General features: G+C 39.7%; 1 protein-coding gene across 1 annotated transcript in view; it reads left to right on the forward strand.

The window, feature by feature from the left end:
- Positions 1–19026, forward strand: part of LOC124552666 (F-box/LRR-repeat protein 7-like) — a 101162-nt gene that overhangs the window by 46559 nt on the left and 35577 nt on the right. The window contains exon 4 of the mRNA XM_047126990.1: positions 464–768. Coding sequence (XP_046982946.1) covers positions 464–768 — 305 coding nt within the window. The remainder of the gene's footprint in view (positions 1–463; positions 769–19026) is intronic.

Genomic DNA, 19026 nt, shown 5'->3' on the forward strand with positions numbered 1-19026 from the left:
TACACAAATACATCATTGTCAACACACTGTTCGAGAGATGTGAGGTCATAAACATTGGTATGTGTGAAAAAATACATATTTAATTTTTAATACTATTTTTCTTTATTACTAAGACGCTCCTTAAGTCAAGTCAGCCTAAGGAAATCCCTGACATCAGGCAGTGCTGTTTGAGAGCTTTCAACTGTGAAGTGCAAATGGATGTAGGTGAATACAATAGCTGTCTCTGGAACCCTGAAGAGGTGGTGCCATAGAGATTAATATTAACTAACTTTCTTTTGTTGGAGTGTGGTCCATCTGTTATGCTGCTGTGCAACTAGTGCTGAAATTTGATTATGTGCTTCAGAACTGACAAAAAACAATTGTTTAAACACCTTGTAATGATGCTTCTTTCCTCTCAAGGTTTCCCAGTCCTTTGTTTGAAGGTGTGTATGTGTATACTAGGGAAATTGCTGTTTGGTTGCAGGTGTTGAAGAACTTGGTTGAGAAGTGCTCCAAAATACAAAAGCTGAGGATATCCAATGAATTGCTGAAGTCTGAGAAATTTTCGGAGGCGGTGTCACAACTGCAGCATCTCCGTGTGCTGAATCTGGAAGTACACTTTGCTGAAAGCACGCCCGTGTTGCGACCTTTGGGTGATGGATGCCCACAACTAAGCGAGGTTGACTTCGGATTCTCAGTTCTCGATATGGATGATTTGAGGTACTTCCTGAATGCCAAGAGGAACACCCTGAAGGCCATATGCATAAAGTGTGCTGTGGTTGGAAGAAAGTAAGTGCTATTATCCCTGCTCGTATGATTATCTAGGATATCATAGAGTGACTAAACTTCACATGCATTCAGTCTTTTCATATTACGCAATATCTTATTGGTTCTGGTTGTTTGTAATTGTAAATTCTGCATATTTTATCCTCATCTGTGTAAAGATACCCATTACATACAAAATGTGAGGAAGACTACTATCCTAGAACCCAGTACCAGTTGCCGGAGTAGGGGCAACAAAAATTAGATTTTCAACATTTCGCATTATTATTGACCAAATTTAAAATCTTAAAATTCTGTCATAATCTAGTTGTTTAGAGACATAATCTTAAGATAAAAGACTAACGCAATAAGACAAGTATTAGTGTTACAGACTGTGTGTTTGGCTTTAGGCAGTGTAATGGATGGCATGTAAATACACGGACTTCCCTTATTCAGTATTTGGAAGTGAGGGCACTTAGCAACTTCGAACAAAGTTTACACTTAATTTTAAACCTGTACGAAACTTTTTCTCGCTGATGACCTCCCGTGCCCCTTCATGCCTTCCCACCGCCCCCCCTCCCCCTCCCATATACATTTAAAATGATGAAAGGAAACAACTTTATCACTTACTACGTTTCTGATGTTCGTACAGTCAAATTTTAGTGTCAAGCATGTAGTTTCAATTTATTATTTCTTTGCTATTAACTCTGTTTGCAACACTCTTTGCGTAAAGTAACTACATGCGTCAGGTAATGTGCTGCAAAATTATATCACTGTATGAGATGTAGTTCTGAAGATATGATAACATAAACATTGAGATGTCAGAAAAAAATAGCTTTTGCTTAAAATTAAGTGCAAATTACCCAGTTTAATTTCATCCAGTGTTTCATAATGTGAGCTCTTAGCGACTTCCAATAAACTTTAAGCATAGTTTTGAGCCTTTCCTAAACTTTTTCTCAGTTACATGTTCAAAGGCAAATATTTAACAAAAGAATCGGGTCTTTACTCGTTATTGCTGTTGTACCATTAACCCTTAACTGCTTGCACTACGTCAGTACAAGCCTAGAGTTATTCCTTCTGTTGTTGATCTTTGACATGATGAGGAGCAAAGGGATCTGACTCCCGTAAATTCCTCTTTGTGCGTCTGTCTCCTGTTCTCTATTTAAAACCCTTGCTGCTCTCATTGTTTCTTCATACGTGTCTTTACCCCTACGCAACTATCCGTGACTATATGCATTTCAGCGAAGCGGGACAGCATGACCAATTGTTCAGTATGACAGTGAAATGAGACAATTTGAATGCTGATGCTCAGTCACCATAAAGTTAATCGCATACGAAGTTATGCAAGAGTTCCTAGCAACTGATGATGAACAGTCTCTGTCTGAAGACAGTTCAGGGGGGGGGGGGGGGGGGGGAGGGGCTATTATGAAGTAACACCAATGATGTAGAGCTCATGCAAATATATGGGATGAGCACAAAGTCTTGCCCTGATTATAAAAATCTATAACAGAATAACCGTTTGACATAATAAGTTACATTTGATGCCGTTACATAGGTTTATTGTTACTAGTTTTTTGTAAGACCACTTACATCAGTAAACCTCAACATGTGCTCCCTTGGCAGCTTAGAGAATGTTGAGGCAGTATTCCAGTTCCTGCCAGGTGTTTCGTAACGTGTTCTGTCACAGTACCCACAGCAGCTTGTATCCTAGCCTTTAGTCCGTCGACGTCAGCAACTGGTGTGACGAAGACTCTGTCCATGATTTAGCCCCAGAAAAAAAAAAGTCAAGGTGGCGTAATGTCTGGAGAGGGGAGTAATGTCCAGATTGGTGAATTGGAAGGAACGGTCCAACACCCTGGCCACCCTGCTCTCCAGAATGTAAATTATTATGTCAAACGGTTATTCTATAATAAATTGTTATAATCAGGGTAAGACTTTGTGCTCACCCTGTACTTCGTTTTTAACAGTATCAGCTTTCCAATCAAAATAAAGTAACCTATAATGGCAATATTAATAATTAAATAGTCATATGCTGCTGTTTAACAAGTCACTCATTCCTTTCATTAAATTAAGCTACATTTCTAAAACATAACATTAAAGTATTAAATGTGCAGAGTGATCTGTGGCATCAGCTACAGTTTAGAAACCTTACAAGTTGATGCAGTGAACAAAGCACTACCACTTGTTCGTTAACCAATGTTATGAACACAAATCTTTTACCCACTCCACTGTACAGTACTTCCAGCTCCAGGCTTTGGATGGCTGCAGTGGGGCTGAGCAAATGCCTACTGGTGTAAGGTGTCTGCGTACTAAATGAATACTACTTATGACCTTAACTGCAACCACCTTCAACAGTGAATAAACACATAAATGTTATCTATCCTTAAAAAATTAATAAATCCCAAATAAACAAAATATAATCTGACTGTTTGAGTTATAGTTTTACAGATGCCCCTATTTATATAGTACAATGTAACATTTTGTGTAATATCTGTAATACTTTAGTGTTGCCTATTGATCAACCTCCCCCAACGGTGTTTAGTATTTGCCTAGTAAGCAAGACAGAAACTCATATTTATGCTTTCACATATGAAGATGTTATACGGGGTGTATTAAAAAGAGTCATCCAGTTTGGCACATCTATATTTCTGAAACTAATAAACATATACAATAAATTCTGTTTTTTGATGAATGGGAAACTCAATTTTTTTTCTCATACCTTTTCATAGGTGTTCAATACGCCCCCCTTGAGGTGCATGGCATAAGTCAATGCAGTATTCAAATTTTTCCCACTCTGCAGTGAGCATGTCTTGAGGTACAGCTTTCTCAGCTCCTGTTATGTGATGTCTCTATTGATTTATTGTTGTTGGTAATGGTGTCACATAAACAGAGTCGCTTGTAAATCTCTACAAGAAATAATCACATACAATCAGGTCTGGTGACCTTGGAGGCCAGTAATGCAAGGCTGAATCATATGGTGCAGTGTGACTGATCCATCATTCAGTAATGCTTTGATTTAAAAATTCCCGCACTTCCAGGTGCCAGTGTGGCGGTGCCCCATCTGTTGGTAAATTAAGTCGTTTGCATCAGTCTCCAACTGTGGGAAATGAAAGTTCTCAAGCATATTGGGAAATGTGCTTCCTGTAACAGTGTTCACTGCAAAGAAAAATGGACCGTATACCTTTTCCCACAAAACACATTAAATTTTGAAGAGTCCCTCTCACGTTGTACAACTTCATGTGGTTGTTCCGTACCCCATATTCTTATATTATTACGGTCTATCTTTCCATTTACATGGCAGATGCATTCACCGTCTGTGCCCGACACACTGGGGCGGTTCAGCGAGTTGTCTTTACATAAACAACTTGTTTCTCGGAATTGTTCATGCCGTTGTCTAAATGTTCTGCGCTGTAGGAGGATCCATACCATGCCTAGTACAAAAGTCACGCTGAGCAGTTATTACTGACCCGTACTGCACAAAATGTAGAACACAAAATGCTTTCTGTTATCCCGACACCATTTTTACAAGAGCTGAAGTGGGCGCATACTGCTGCTACCTAGCGGAAACCATATAAAACTCAAGAGTTTGCTCTTTCCAACAGTACATTGTTCACACACATATCTCAAATAACGGAATAGTTATGATTTCTTTTTAAAATTGGATGATTCTTTTTGATACATTCTGTATACACTGGAGGAACAGTGACAATATTATGAAAAGCTTGTTACTCACCATATAGAGGAAATGTTGAGTCGCAGACAGGCACAACAAAAAGACTGCTAAACAAGTAAGCATTCAGCCAGAAAGCCTTCCTCTGAATTAGACGACACACACGCGCGCCCCCACACACACACACACACACACACACACACACACACACACACACACACACACACAGCTGCTGTCCAGAGACAGTTGTCAGAGACATGGTCATGTGTATGAGAGTTGCATTTGCATGAATGTGTGTTATCTAATTATTCCAGCCTGGAATTTTCATTGTTTGATACAACAAAGAAAGCTGTCCATAGTGAGACAGGATCATAGCGTGGTATGAAGTATTCATTGTTAAAATGCGATATGTGGAAAATTGTTGAAATTTGTCCAAGTCATCTTGTGTACTCCTACAGCCACTCAACGATGACACATTCCTGTACACCATACCAACATCAGGAAACAGCCGCTGGTTGCTGCTCACTCTGCCTGCTGGATCATTTACATCTATAGAAGGATCCAAGTATTTCGTCTAAGCCTTGTCCTTTAGCATCATTGTTCCTCTGCTGCTTTCAGTTGTTGCCAGCTGCTCTCTTTGAAACACTCAACAACCTGTATCTCTTTAAATATATCCAGGCCACATCTCCTTACTCTTCTAGATTTCTGCAGTTTCTTCAGTTTTAATCGGCGGTTCACAACCAATAAATTATGTTTACAGTTCACATTTGCCCATGGAAATATTTGCAGTTAAAAATCTAGTCCTCCTTCCGGTGTTTCCATATGTCTATTACATCTACAACGTCCTCTCATGATTATAAAACCAACTTCTTGCAATGATTAAATTATGCTCTGTGCAAGATTCTATCAGATGGCTTCCCCCTGCCTTACTTTATCTCAATCCTTCACAATAAAGGATGGCAGCCAATCCATTTCTGCTACTATCAAATTTGTTCCCCGTTACAAATAAATTTTCATCTCCCTTAACTATCAAAATTATTTCTTTTATCTCATTGTACAGTGTTTCAGTCTCTTCATCTGCGGAGTTAGTAAGCATATAAACTTGTATTACTGTGGCATATTTTGGCTGTGTGTGCATCTTGGATGCGATGATTCACTGGTTGTGCTGTTGATAGTAACTTCCCTGCATTCCTATTTTCTTATTTATCATTTGACGTATTCCTCTCGATTTTTGATTTATAACCCTCTATTCCCCTGCTCCTGTACTAATACCCACTTTATCCAACTTCACCCTAACCATTTCCTTTTCATTGTCTAACCTACTTACTCAATTAAAGGTTGTTACAGTCCACTCTCCGACTCATCGAACGCCAATTTGGTTTTTCCTGCTGACGACATCCTACTGAGTAATTCACATCTGGAGACTGGAGTGAAGACTTATTTCACCTCCAGAATATTTTACCCAAGAGGATGACATCATTATTTAATTGTATGGTACAGCCACATACCCTTGGAAAAAAATAATGGTTGTAGTTTCCCATGCTTTGTCATTTGCAGTACCAGCATGGCAAGGTCATGTTTGGCTAAAGTTACAATCCCAGGCCAGTCAATCATCCAGACTTTTGTCCCTGCAACTATGGGAAAGACTGCTGTCCCTCTTGAGCAACTACACGTTTGTCTGGTCTATACACAGATACCCTTACAATGTCATTGCACTGATGGTATGCCCACCCGTATTGTTGAGTCACGCATGCCACCCCATTTGGCAACCTCCAAAAAACATAGGGGACATCTAACAGCTGCTGCTATCGAGTGTTTGCATAGACAAAGTCTGTCGTCAGGAAGTTTTCAAAATCTCTTCCACAGGGCTTCATTCTGGGCACATTATTTTTTTCCATTTATGTCAGTAATATTATACCTTCAGCCCCATGCCCTTCTACCTACTACTGCTCAAATTATTGGCATCAAAAGAGCAACAACAGTATGAGGAACTTAGCAACTCATGTGTGAAGAGTACGTTGTGACACACTTCATTTAGTAATTTAAATGTACTGTATAATTTTAGTATGAAACTTTCGCAGAAAAGGGCTTTCACCTGCATTTCACATAATGAGGGACTGGCTACGATAATATCATGCTTTTCTGCCTCAGACAAAAATATCATGAGTTGTTTCCACCACTTCTGTGTCAGCATACTATGATGCCGTGATATTTTTTATTCATTTTTCCCTCTTATAAGTTAACTGTTGTTCCCTGTTAACTGTTATCAGGAATTGTGGCCTGGACTATCATTGTTACATTGTTATGCATCATACTGGCAGACACAGAAATTGCATACAATTAGCCCCTCCGAAATATGTACGCAAAACATAAATCTATATAAATAAAAATCAGTTGTCACATATATGAAAGGTAATCACTTGGGAATGGCCTGACTGATTTGGCTGATTTTTGTTGTTGTGTTTGTAATTGTGAGGACAAGGTTAATATGAAAGAAAATTTTTGGAAAATTTCACCAGAAAAATTGGAAATTTGGATGGCATTTTTGTATGAAAATCTCAATAAGAGAAATGTGATGTGACAGTTTGTTTGACAGTTCTGCTGTCACATGTTTTCATAACAGAAGGAATACGAGATTCAGTTTGACAGTTCTGCTGGCACTTGTTTTCATAACAACAAATTCTGCATTGAATATTGATATTCTGCAAAAAATAATACAAATGAAAGCGATATTTCAGTGCATTATCGGTTGTGATCATATCTTTGGTGTGTTGCAAAGATTGAATTGATATTAGTTTACGGTAAATTTCTATGTTGCAAACATTCAGTTGATTTCAGTTTGTGATTTATTACTTTGGAAGAAAAATGTCACCAGTGAGGCATCAAAATATTGGTTGGTCTAAGCACAACACAGGCCAGTTACACAATTGTCTTGAGTCGGCGAGACTGAGGAAGAGCGTAGATAGTGTTTACAGGCAAATCAAATAAGTATTTCTGAAGCACGATCCATTATGACTCCCGAACAGTGGTTAAGTTTGACTCACTCAGTTGGAGCTTACACACAAAATAATTCAGAATGTCGACAAAACAGACAGCTAAACGTGTGTTAACCGGTGCGATGATTACTCCACTAATCAGTACATAGCAATGTTGGTAACCATGTTTCAACTTGATTACTAACAAAAGTTCATTACTCACTTACAGGTCAAGAAACAAACAAAAAGATCAGCTGTATGAATTTTTATACATACCATTTGATGATTCATTGAAACGAGTACTATCACAATTGTTTCATCAGTTGTCCGTTGATGTTGTTGTTGTGGTCTTCAGTCCTGAGATTGGTTTGATGCAGCTCTCCATGCTACTCTATCCTGTGCAAGCTTCTTCATTTCCCAGTACCTACTGCAACCTACATCTTTCTGAATCTGCTTAGTGTATTCATCTCTTGGTCTCCCTCTACGATTTTTACCCTCCACGCTGCCCTCCAGTACTAAATTGGCGATCCCTCGATGCCTCAGAACATGTCCTACCAACCGATCCCTTCTTCTAGTCAAGTTTGTCCGTTGATATGTATGTCAAAATTGAAATGGAATGTCTACAATTAATAAATTGCAAGGCCAGTCATAGGAGGTCTGTGGAATAAATGTCGAATTGCTGCATTTTTCCCACGGGTATCCTACAGTGTTGGAAACAGTCTGTGCTACTTGCTTCCTCTCCAAGTGAAAAGACAAAAAATATCGTTCATCACTGAGAGTTGCGATGAACACACTAAAACCACAAACAAATTATTGTCAAAATAGTGAATTCTGATTTTTTTCATGTCCGTAAATTCATGATCTTACTGAAATTCTTTTGTTTTAGTTCACACAAATTCAAGGAAAGATTTTCTTGGCTGAATCCTTTCTTGACCTATTAACTGATTGACAGTGCACTCTAAATCATTGGAAATATAGACATGTCATATATGAACACTTTCTGTTAAACCAGTTGCGAGAAAGAACATGCTAAGCTGTGCTGTGAAAATGTGCGGTTTCATTTTCCTTTTCACTGTAGATTTTAACAGAAAACAGGATAGTTGAGTTTATGACTAACTTTATAAGGATGTTCTTATTCCAAGAATACAACTGATTACAACCGACTTGCCACTCCAATTTGAGAATGTCCAGTTTCTGGTTAGCCTTGCATTCACAATGACAATTAATAACTCACAAGGCCAGTAGTTGGAAGTGTGTAGAATAAACCTTGAATTGTTGGAAGTGTGTAGAATAAACCTTGAATTGCTGTATTTCTCCCACGAGTGTGCTTCAGAGTCCATTTGTAGATTAAAACCATGTAAAATACTGTCATTAAAGCCACTATCCCTACAGATCCAGTAGCTGGTAAGGTCTCTCTCATACCCCATGCACTAATGATTCCAGCCAATTTACCAATTCATTTTGACTTCTATTCCCAGTCAAGGTTCCCTTTAGAATATCAATAAATAAAGTCAGAGGAGGAGGGGGGGGGGGGGGTGGAGGAAGGGATGGACAGAGAAGGAAGGAGGAGATGGATATAGAAAACGGGAAGGAGGATAGACAGAGAAATGATGGAGGAGGAGGGGGTGTGATCAGAGTTGTACGCACTTGTCAGCATAAATGCATGTCAGCCACACCCTCATAATCCCACAACATAGAACACACAAAAGATAAAAAATTATTTTAATATATACTTTAAATGCTATAATAATAATAGTAATAATAATACCACCAGTCACAATTAAATTCACACTAAAAATGAAAATCCAAAAGAAAACACCACTAATTCCCAAATTTGATTTGAAATCCAAGAATCAAAAATTACAGAAGTATAGACAAATCAACCTACAAACAGCTGGAGAGATTTCCAAGTGAAAATTATATGGAGAGTAAGAGAATGATCCCATTAAAGAAAAAATTCAAATACCAATGGTGGAATTCAAATTCCAGAATGAGATTTTCACTCTGCAGTGGAGTGTGCGCTGATATTAAACTTCCGGGCAGATTAAAACTGTGTTGCCGACCGAGACTCGAACTCGGGACCTTTGCCTTTCGTGGGCAAGTGCTCTACCATCCCTCTGCAAGGTTCGCGGGAGAGCTTCTGTAAAGTTTGGAAGGTAGGGGACGAGATACTGGCAGAAGTAAAGCTGTGAGGACGGGGCATGAGTCGTGCTTCGGTAGCTCAGATGGTAGAGCACATGCCCGCGAAAGGCAAAGGTCCCGAGTTCGAGTCTCGGTCGGGCACACAGTTTTAATCTGCCAGGAAGTTTCGGAATTCAAATTGTGATAACACATTAGAAGAGAGACAATGAACCTTCTTAAACTACAATTGTGCGAAATCAGAAACCACACAACAGAATTTTTTTGAAGTCAGAAAACAAATAGTTAAAATACATAGACTAAAAGAAAATATGTTAATGAACAGCTAAACTCAACTGAAGAAGATTTTAGGAACCACAGAACACATGACTTTTCCAAAATGTTTGCAAATCAAATCAGAGAATACACTCCACGAAACCTCGCTTTGGAAGCAAATTGGAAAATTTACATTAACTAACAAATAAAGTTGTCAAGAAGTAGCCAAATGTTTCTCTCAACTTCTAAATTTCTCACAACCAAGTAGGAGATTCCCCATATTACAACCACAACACACAAAAAAACTTCACTGCAGCCAACTCAAGAAAAAATATATAGGTACATTGAGAAGTTCAAAAAGTCGCTGGGAGAAGATGGAGTTCATAGTATGAAGGCTTTCACGACCGGATGACATATCACGTGTAACTCTGGTCACGCCCACTTTCTACGATATATAAGTCGCTCTCAAAATCCGACCCGTCAGTCGGCAGGACTCACCAGAGGAGAAACACCCCTCTGAAGATGTCCAGCGCAGCTCTGGACGAAACGTTAGGAGCTGAAAAGTTTCATGGACCACGACCTTACATCCCGGAAGGTTTACCAGAAGAAGATGGAGTTGTTGCTGAGCTATTGAAGAACCTTGCTCCAGTTCCTTAAAAGAGAGCACTCAAATCAGCCAAGAAATTAGGCAGACAGAAAATATTCCAGAGGAATGGAAATGTGCACTAATTCATCCATTGCACAAAAAGGGAGAGGGGTTGGATATAAACAACTACGGAGGCATTTCACTTCTGCTGGTCACTTACAAAATTTTATACACGTGTCTCCTAAAGAGGGCATAAGAACAACTAGAACATACAATTTCAGTTTACCTAGTAGGCTTTTGACTTACTAAATTGTGCCCAGAACAGATCTCTACCCTAAAATTATTTTAAAAATTAAAGCATTCGTGTCAAAACCAGTAGTCTCCTCATTCATTCATTTCAAAAAAGCATAAGATTCTATTGATAGACAATGTCTATGGCATATTCTAAAAGAATGCGGATTGGACACAAAAACTACAAATCTGATCAAACAAACAGCGACAGAAAATGACTCAAAAATTAAATTCATAGATGAAATTTCAGAACCATTCATAGTTAAAACAGGAGTATGACAAGGAGATGGGATCTCACTGCTATTATTCAAAATAGTTTTAGACAAAGTAATGAAAGAATGGGAAATGGAACTAAAAAACAAAACTTTTTGAAGCCATTGCAGATGACTTTGTGATTCTCACCGACAAAAAAAAAAAAAAAAAATCATGATCCTCAAAGAATGTGGAAAGCTGCTTCTAAAGCTGAGTCAGGCCTCAAACCCAATCTTTCCAGCTTCCTGGCATGAGAACTAGTAATATTATCCTTCAGACAATCAATGAGATACATAATATGCGCGTATGCATTGTCAAAAGTGAAATGGGTCAGTTCCTTCGAAAATTTAATCTGTGTTACATAGGCTTTCTTATTTAAGACATCTTTTATTTTAATTTAAACGCCTAATTTCTTTAATAATAGCAGTTTTCATGAGCTGCTGAATGTAACATGGTGAACTAGCAATAATTCTATTCCAGAATGAGATTTTCACTCTGCAGCGGAGTGTGCGCTGATATGAAACTTCCTGGCAGATTAAAACTGTGTGCCCAACCGAGACTCGAACTCTATTGAAGTCTTCTGATAAAATTGGGGATCACATTATATGCTAGACACATTTTATTAAAATTAATAGCGGCTGATGTCAGACAGAGTCTCTTGCGTAAATTCAGAAATTGGTAATATGTTCCAGTTGCCCTGTATGGCATTGTGCTACAAACAATACTGTTGGAGAAACATCTGCAACTGTGCATTATACCGGAGGTTGAAAATACTGCCACAGTTGTAAAGTTCTTTTTGTTATTACATGACCGGTTGCAGGCTCTTACACGCCCATCTTGAGGTGTCATACTGAATTAGTAAGAGACGGGAGATGACGTTTACATGCAGCAATACATATAAAAAACAAAAAATTTCAGAAAAAATGTTTTAAAATTTTAACTGTTATGTAACAGTTCTAGAAAATGTTCAAGGCAACTGTGTGAGTGTGGTGAGTGGTCAACAGAACATAGTAATACTCTGAAATATATGTATTCACTTACTGATGAAACTGGAGGCATACGCGGCATTTCCTGCATTACAACAATATGTCAGTGTGCCGCTATAGTTAAGTTAGGGCCAGCCCAGCTTATAAACTACATACATACTCGATATCAGAATACAGTGACACCAGTGAACTTTGTGTGTTTCAGTGAGAATTATTTTGCTCCAGGCTGAAATCCAGTCCTTTGTCCTGCATAATAGTAAACAGCAAAAGCCATTATTATTATTGTTGTTGTTGTTATTGTTGTTAGCGAGTGTCCCCATTGGAGAATGATAAGCAGGTGATTTTCAATCTTTCTTAGAGGTTCTTCTTATTTTCCCAATATTTCTGCATTTTCTTCCTGAAGACCTCATTTCTTTCTTAGGCCCACTTTGGTTTGTATGGTTTTGGTTCTTTCTCTGGAGTAAACTTCCATTTGTCAGTTTTGTTTCTGAATGCATCCTTGTCTGATGTGTCAGTTTTTGCTTTTGTCAAATCCTTCTTGACTTCAGTTATCTAGGGTATTGGTGCTTTAGGGTATTGGTGCTTTAAGTCATGCCATGTAGTCCAACAGACATTTAGTTAGTCTGTTTCCAGGTAATCTGTCTAGGTGTCCATAGAATTTCATTCATCTCTTTCTGATGTCAGTTTTGATGTTTGATACTTTTTCTGCTGTGTCAGAGGGGTGCAGTCTGTATCCATATTGTGTCCCAAGATTCTTCTAATAATCTTGTCATCTACTTTCTTGTAAATCTAGTTCTCGTAAATCTAGTTTTTGATTCAGCATATGTCTTCCACTTCCATATGTGACTGTTGGTTTGATTACGATGTTGTAGTGTCTGATTTTAGTGCCTTTTGACAGGCATTTTTTGTTACACAAATTTTGAACAACTCTGGATGCTTTCTTGATTTTGAGCAACCTGTTTTTTGTGCTATTTTTTTTCAAGTTCTGTTGGTTCAATAATTTAAAATGTTTGACTCTGTTGATTTCACTACAATTTGTTTTAAGTTTCGGAATATCTAACTTGGAACAGATGAATTCAGTCTTCTCAAAGGAGATTTGCAGGCCACCCTTCTTGGCACATTGTTTGAGGGTCTCGATTTGTTTTACTGCTGGTTCTTTTCTTTTCTTTTTTTTCTCTCTCTCTTTGTTTGTTAGAATCACTAAGTCGTCTGCAAATGCTAAATATGGAACGTTCCTTGACATCTTCCTAGTTCGATTAGCTTCCAAAAGTTTTGTTTTCTTAGTTCCATTTCCACTGCCTATATATGCATTGGCTACTTACTGGTTAATCTCTTGACACTGCCCATTAAAGAATGCCCAACACTCGGTCACATGTCTATGCTACTTAAAAGTTCGTGTGGAAGATCTCTTATACTGCGGGGTAATCGTATCACGTAACAAACAGTATTTCAAAGTGTTACAATGCGCTATTGAATGCTTTTTGAGATATGTCTTGTTCACAAAGATTTTCATTTTGACATTATTTTCTCATTTCCAGTAAAGTGTCTGTATACGTCAGAAACAGTTTAAATACGGGAAGGTACAAAATAATAATTTTACATACTATACCTAGCGAAATGAGCTATTTACAGGCTGCACCACAGATTGGTCAGGCATTGCATATACACAGTAAGTATTGAATGCACACTTCACAAAAGCAAGAAAATATTATTTATAAGGAGATACCCAAAAGAAACCAAACACTATTATGTTTTAATGTATTTATTCATATTTTAAGCTCAAGCCTTCAATCCCTTTCAAAGTGGTCCCCACAGACACACTGGTCTAATCTTTTATTCCATTTTTCAGAACATTGTTTAAATTTATCGTTTGCAATGGTTGGCAGCTCCACCAGAAAAAGACTTCTCTTTCATGTCTTTCTTCATTCTAAGGAACAAAAAAAAAAGTCATGGGGGCAAGGTGGGATGAGTGTGGAGAGTGAGGAATGGGTCATACCATTTTTGGCCACGAATTGTACAGAGCAGGGGCGTTATCATGATGGAAAAACTTGTCACTAGACTGCAACAAATTGGGTCATGCTGCACATCTCTTAAAAACTACCAAGTGGAAATCTTGGTTAACTGTCTGACCCTGCAAAACAAACTCTGAATGGACGACTCTTCTCACACTGAAAAGAGAAATTGGCATTGTGTTAATATTTGATTTCATCTAACTAGCTTTCTTGGGGTGATCCAAACTTGAAGTTTTCCACTGGTTTGATTGTTGCTTTGATGCAGGATCCAAAGCACAGCACAAAGTTTTGTCACCTGTGATAATTTTTTTTTTTTTTTGGGGGGGGGGGGGGGGGGGGAAGTTTGGATCATTGCAGGACTCTTGTTTCAAAGCACAGCATGCTTCCACTCAACTTGAGCAGTCAGTGGTTGTGGCACAAATATGACAGTGACCCTTTTCATTCTCAAATCTTCTGTCACAGTTTCCAACACTGATACTTCAAGACACTCCTGACAGATTGTCAGTTTCTTCAGTGGTTCGTTGTCGATCGTCATTGATGACTGCACGAATGTTTTCAACATTTTCGTGCAATTGGGCCGTGGAAGGACGAGCACAACAAGGTTTGTCATCAATTGAAGTTTTCCATTTTTGAAATGGAAAAACCACTCAGACACTTGAGTTTCCCCCATAGCATTGTCCTTGTATGCTGTTTTTAACATGTCAAGAGTTTCTTCTGTTCAACTTTTTCTGGAGGGGGCGTGGTTGGGGGGGGGGGGGGGGGCAGAATTTTACAATTGCACACTGTGCACAAAAATCAGCCACTGCAAAAATGACAATCACACAAAACAGTTGCCACTACAAACCCGGTCAAAACTAGTCCAGACTTTCTTCAGTGACAGCATTTTGGTTACCGATTCTGTCTGGAATATTCTCTCCGCGCACTCCTAATGGCAAAATGTGGTACTACAAAAGCTCTGCCCCCCCCCCTCCCCCCAAAAATTTGTTCAGTTTCTTTTGAGTACCCACTTGTATGTCTGAAGCATTAGTATTACGAGCTGGTCAATGCAAACACTAAATCGTCACCAACTGATTTTGCTCAAAGCTGGAGCATGGACTCGCACCATTACTGATGTCTAACATATAGTAGCATAATTTTGTGGTTAGGGATGGTAATAAGGTATTAATGTGTTGGCCTAGAAAGTGAAAGGTCGCAGCATCAAATCCCAGTTGAAGTGTGGAAAATTTCTGTTAAGATTCACCAGGAACAACAAACACAGGTTTCAGATTCCGCATTAAACTGTGGCTCTATTTTTCCACTGTAGAATTGCTCGGTAGGTTAGGGAGCTACGTCACTGACATGGCGTACAGTTAAAAGACTTACACCAACCTGTTGACCTACACAAAATTATCATTATTATTGTTGTTGTTGTTAATAGGCTGGTCCATAAGTTTATAGCATTTTTGTTTTGCATGTTCTACATCTACATCCATACTCCGCAAGCCACCTGACGGTGTGTGGCGGAGGGTACCTTGAGTACCTCTATTGGTTCTCCCTCCTATTCCAGCCTTGTATTGTTCGTGGAAAGAAGGATTGGCGGTATGCCTCTGTATGGGCTCTAATCTCTCTGATTTTATCCTCATGGTCTCTTCGCGAGGTATACGTAGGAGGGAGCAAATACTGCTTGACTCCTCGGTGAAGGTGTGTTCTCGAAACTTCAACAAAAGCCCGTACCGAGCTACTGAGCATCTCTCCTGCATAGTCTTCCACTGGAGTTTATCTATCATCTCCGTAAAGCTTTCGTGATTACTAATTGATCCTGTAATGACTGCTCTTCATTGGATCTTCTCTCTCTCTCTCTCTCTCTCTCTCTCTCTCTCTCTCTCTCCCTCCTATCAACCTTATCTGGTACGGATCCCACACTGCTGAGCAGTATTCAAGCAGTGGGCGAACAAGCGTACTGTAACCTACTTCCTTTGTTTTCGGATTGCATTTCCTTTGGATTCTTCCAATGAATCTCAGTCTGGCATCTGCTTTACCGACGATCAACTTTATATGATCATTCCATTTTAAATCACTCCTAATGTGTACTCCCAGATAATTTATAGAATTAACTGCTTCCAGTTGCTGACCTTCTATATTGTAGCTAAATGATTAGGGATCTTTCTTTCTATGTATTCGCAGCACATTTCACTTGTCTGCATTGAGATTCAATTGCCATTCCCTGCACCGTGCGTCAATTCGCTGCAGATCCTCCTGCATTTCAGTACAATTTTCCATTGTTACAGCCTCTCGATATACCACAGCATCATCCGCAAAAAGCCTCAGTGAACTTCCGATGTCATCCACCAGGTCATTTATGTATATTGTGAATAGCAACGGTCCTATGACACTCCCCTGCGGCACACCTGAAATCACTCTTACTTCGGAAGACTGCTCTCCATTGAGAATGACTTGCTGCGTTCTGTTATCTAGGAACTCTTCAATCCAATCACCCTATTGGTCTGGTAGTCCAGATGCTCTTACTTTGTTCATTAAACGACTGTGGGGAACTGTATCGAACGTCTTGCGGCAGTCAAGAAACACGGCACCTACCTGGGAACCCGTGTCTATGGCCCTCTGAGTCTCGTGGACGAATAGCACGAGCTGGGTTTCACACGATCGTCTTTTTCGAAACCAATGCTGATTCCTACAGAGTAAATTTCTAGTCTCCAGAAAAGTCATTATACTGGAACATAATACGTATTCCAAAATTCTACAACTGATAGACGTTAGAGATATAGGTCTACAGCTCTGCACACCTGTTAGACGTCCCTTCTTGAAAACAGGGATGACCTGTGCCCTTTTCCAATCTTTTGGAACTCTACACTCTTCTAGAGATCTACGGTACACCGCTGCAAGAAGGGGGACAAGTTCCTTCGCATATTCTGTGTAAAATTGAACTGGTATTCCATCAGGTCCAGCGGCCTTTCCTCTTTTGAGCGATTTTAATTGTTTCTCTATCCTTCTGTCGTCTATTTCGATATCTACCATTTTGTCATCTGTGTGACAATCTAGAGAGGGAACTACAGTGCAGTCTTCCTCTGTGAAACAGCTTTGGAAAAAGACATTTAGTATTTCGGCCTTTAGTCTGTCATCGTCTGTTGGTATTCCGGTCACTGCCGATTTATTTGTCGATTGTCATTTTTTATTTGTGGTTCATTATTGCTATTTGAATTTACGTATTGTCATTTGGAGATAATGAGTGGAGCTGTAGATGCTAGAAAATGGAGTGCCGAGAGGAGAAATTGGAACATTTCCGACATATTCTTCTGTTTGAGTACAGTAGAAGAGTGACAGTAGCGGAGGCAGCCAGAATCATCTTATGCTGTGTATGAGGATAATGCCATTGGACAGAGCACAGCAAGAAAATGTTTTCTCTTTTTAAGGAGATTGTTTTGACATTGGTAACTCTCCACATTAAGGAAGACCTTTAGGGTTCGATGAAGATCTTTTAAACACATTAATCCACAGTTATCCACATCAGTGTACTTGAGAACTGCAGATGTGATGCTCTGTGATCATTCCACCATCGTGTGACATTTGCATGCAATGGGAAAGTTTCGAAAATTGAGTGTACGGGTACTGCATATTCTAACCCAAAAAATCACAAAAATCACCAGGTGGTCAGATGTGCATCTTTGCTTGCTGGTCATCAGTCAGCTCGTGAACACTGACCATTCCTATCCTGTATTGTTACTGGTGACGAGAAATGTTGACTCTATGGTAACACGAGGAAAACAAAGAAATGGTTGTGCCCAAACAAAGCAGCAACTCCACGTACAAAGACCTGTGTACATTCACAAAGGAAAAAGTTTTGGATCTGGTGGAACAGTGATGACGTGGTGTACTACAAATTGCTTCCGTGAGCTGTACAAGGGGGCACCCAAAAAAAACCGGATTGTTGTCATAAAACATTTATTGATGAACCTTTTTACAAAACTAGTTCAGTCACCTTCAAAATACTCTCCATTACATGCGATGCACTTGTCAAGTCTCTTTTCCCACTGTTGGAAGGATGTTTGGAACTCTTCAAGTTTGATATTGTCCAGTGGCCTTTGCGAAGCTGTTTTTACCGCCTCCACGTCATCATAACGCTCCCCTATTAGCGTTTTTCTCATTCGTGGAAATAGGAAAAAGTCACACGGGGATAGGTCCGGCGAATACGGAGCGTGGGCAACGACAGACCACCTCTGAGATGCCAAATAGCGGATCACTCGTAAGGCCGTGTGTGCTGGAGCGTTGTCGTGATGCAGAAACCAGTCACCTGATCGCCAAAGTTCCGGGTGTTTCCTCCTCACTTCCTCTCGCAGACGCCTTAAAGCATCCAAGTAAAAGTGCTGGTTAACAGTCTGGCCAGGGGGTACGAATTCCCGATGCACAATTCCACGAACATAAAAAAAGACAATGATCACCGTCTTCACATTTGACCTCACTTGCCTTGCTTTTTTTAGTCTGGGAGAGTTGGAGTCCTTCACTGGCTTGACGCTTGCTTGATTTCTGGGTCATACCCGTAACACCAACTCTCATCCCCTGTAATGACTTTGTTCGAGAAGTTTGGATCACGTGCAATCTCTGTTTTCAAGTCCTGACACACATTCATGCGGATGGTTTTTTGCTCCCGTGTGAGAAGGCGCGGAACAAATTTAGCAGCAACATGTCTCACGTGCAAATCCTCACTCAAAATCCGCTGGCACAAGCTCCAACTGATTCCTGTCTCTGCTGAAATTTGGTCGATCGTTTGGCGACGATCCTCGTCGATCTTTTGGAGGACCTTTTCAATGTTCTCCTCATTTCGCGATGTTGAAGGGTGTCCAGAATGAGCTCGCTCTTCAACACACATCTCACCACGTTTAAATCGCCCAAACCACTCGAAAACCTGTGTGCGGCTCATAGCGCCCTCCTAGAAAGCTTCCTGAAGCATTTGGTGTGTCTCCGTTGCAGTTTTTTTAAGCAAGAAACAAAATTTCACACACACACTCTTTGTTCTTTTAAAGTTGCCATAACGGCTTCGCAGAGGTAACCCGCCAACCGTCAGAGAAACCCAATACCACACTTGCACGTTCAGCTCTACACTGACGCCGTCTGCACAGCTGTTTCA

The sequence above is a fragment of the Schistocerca americana genome, chromosome 10 (assembly GCF_021461395.2).
Source record: "Schistocerca americana isolate TAMUIC-IGC-003095 chromosome 10, iqSchAmer2.1, whole genome shotgun sequence".
NCBI lineage: Eukaryota > Metazoa > Arthropoda > Insecta > Orthoptera > Acrididae > Schistocerca > Schistocerca americana.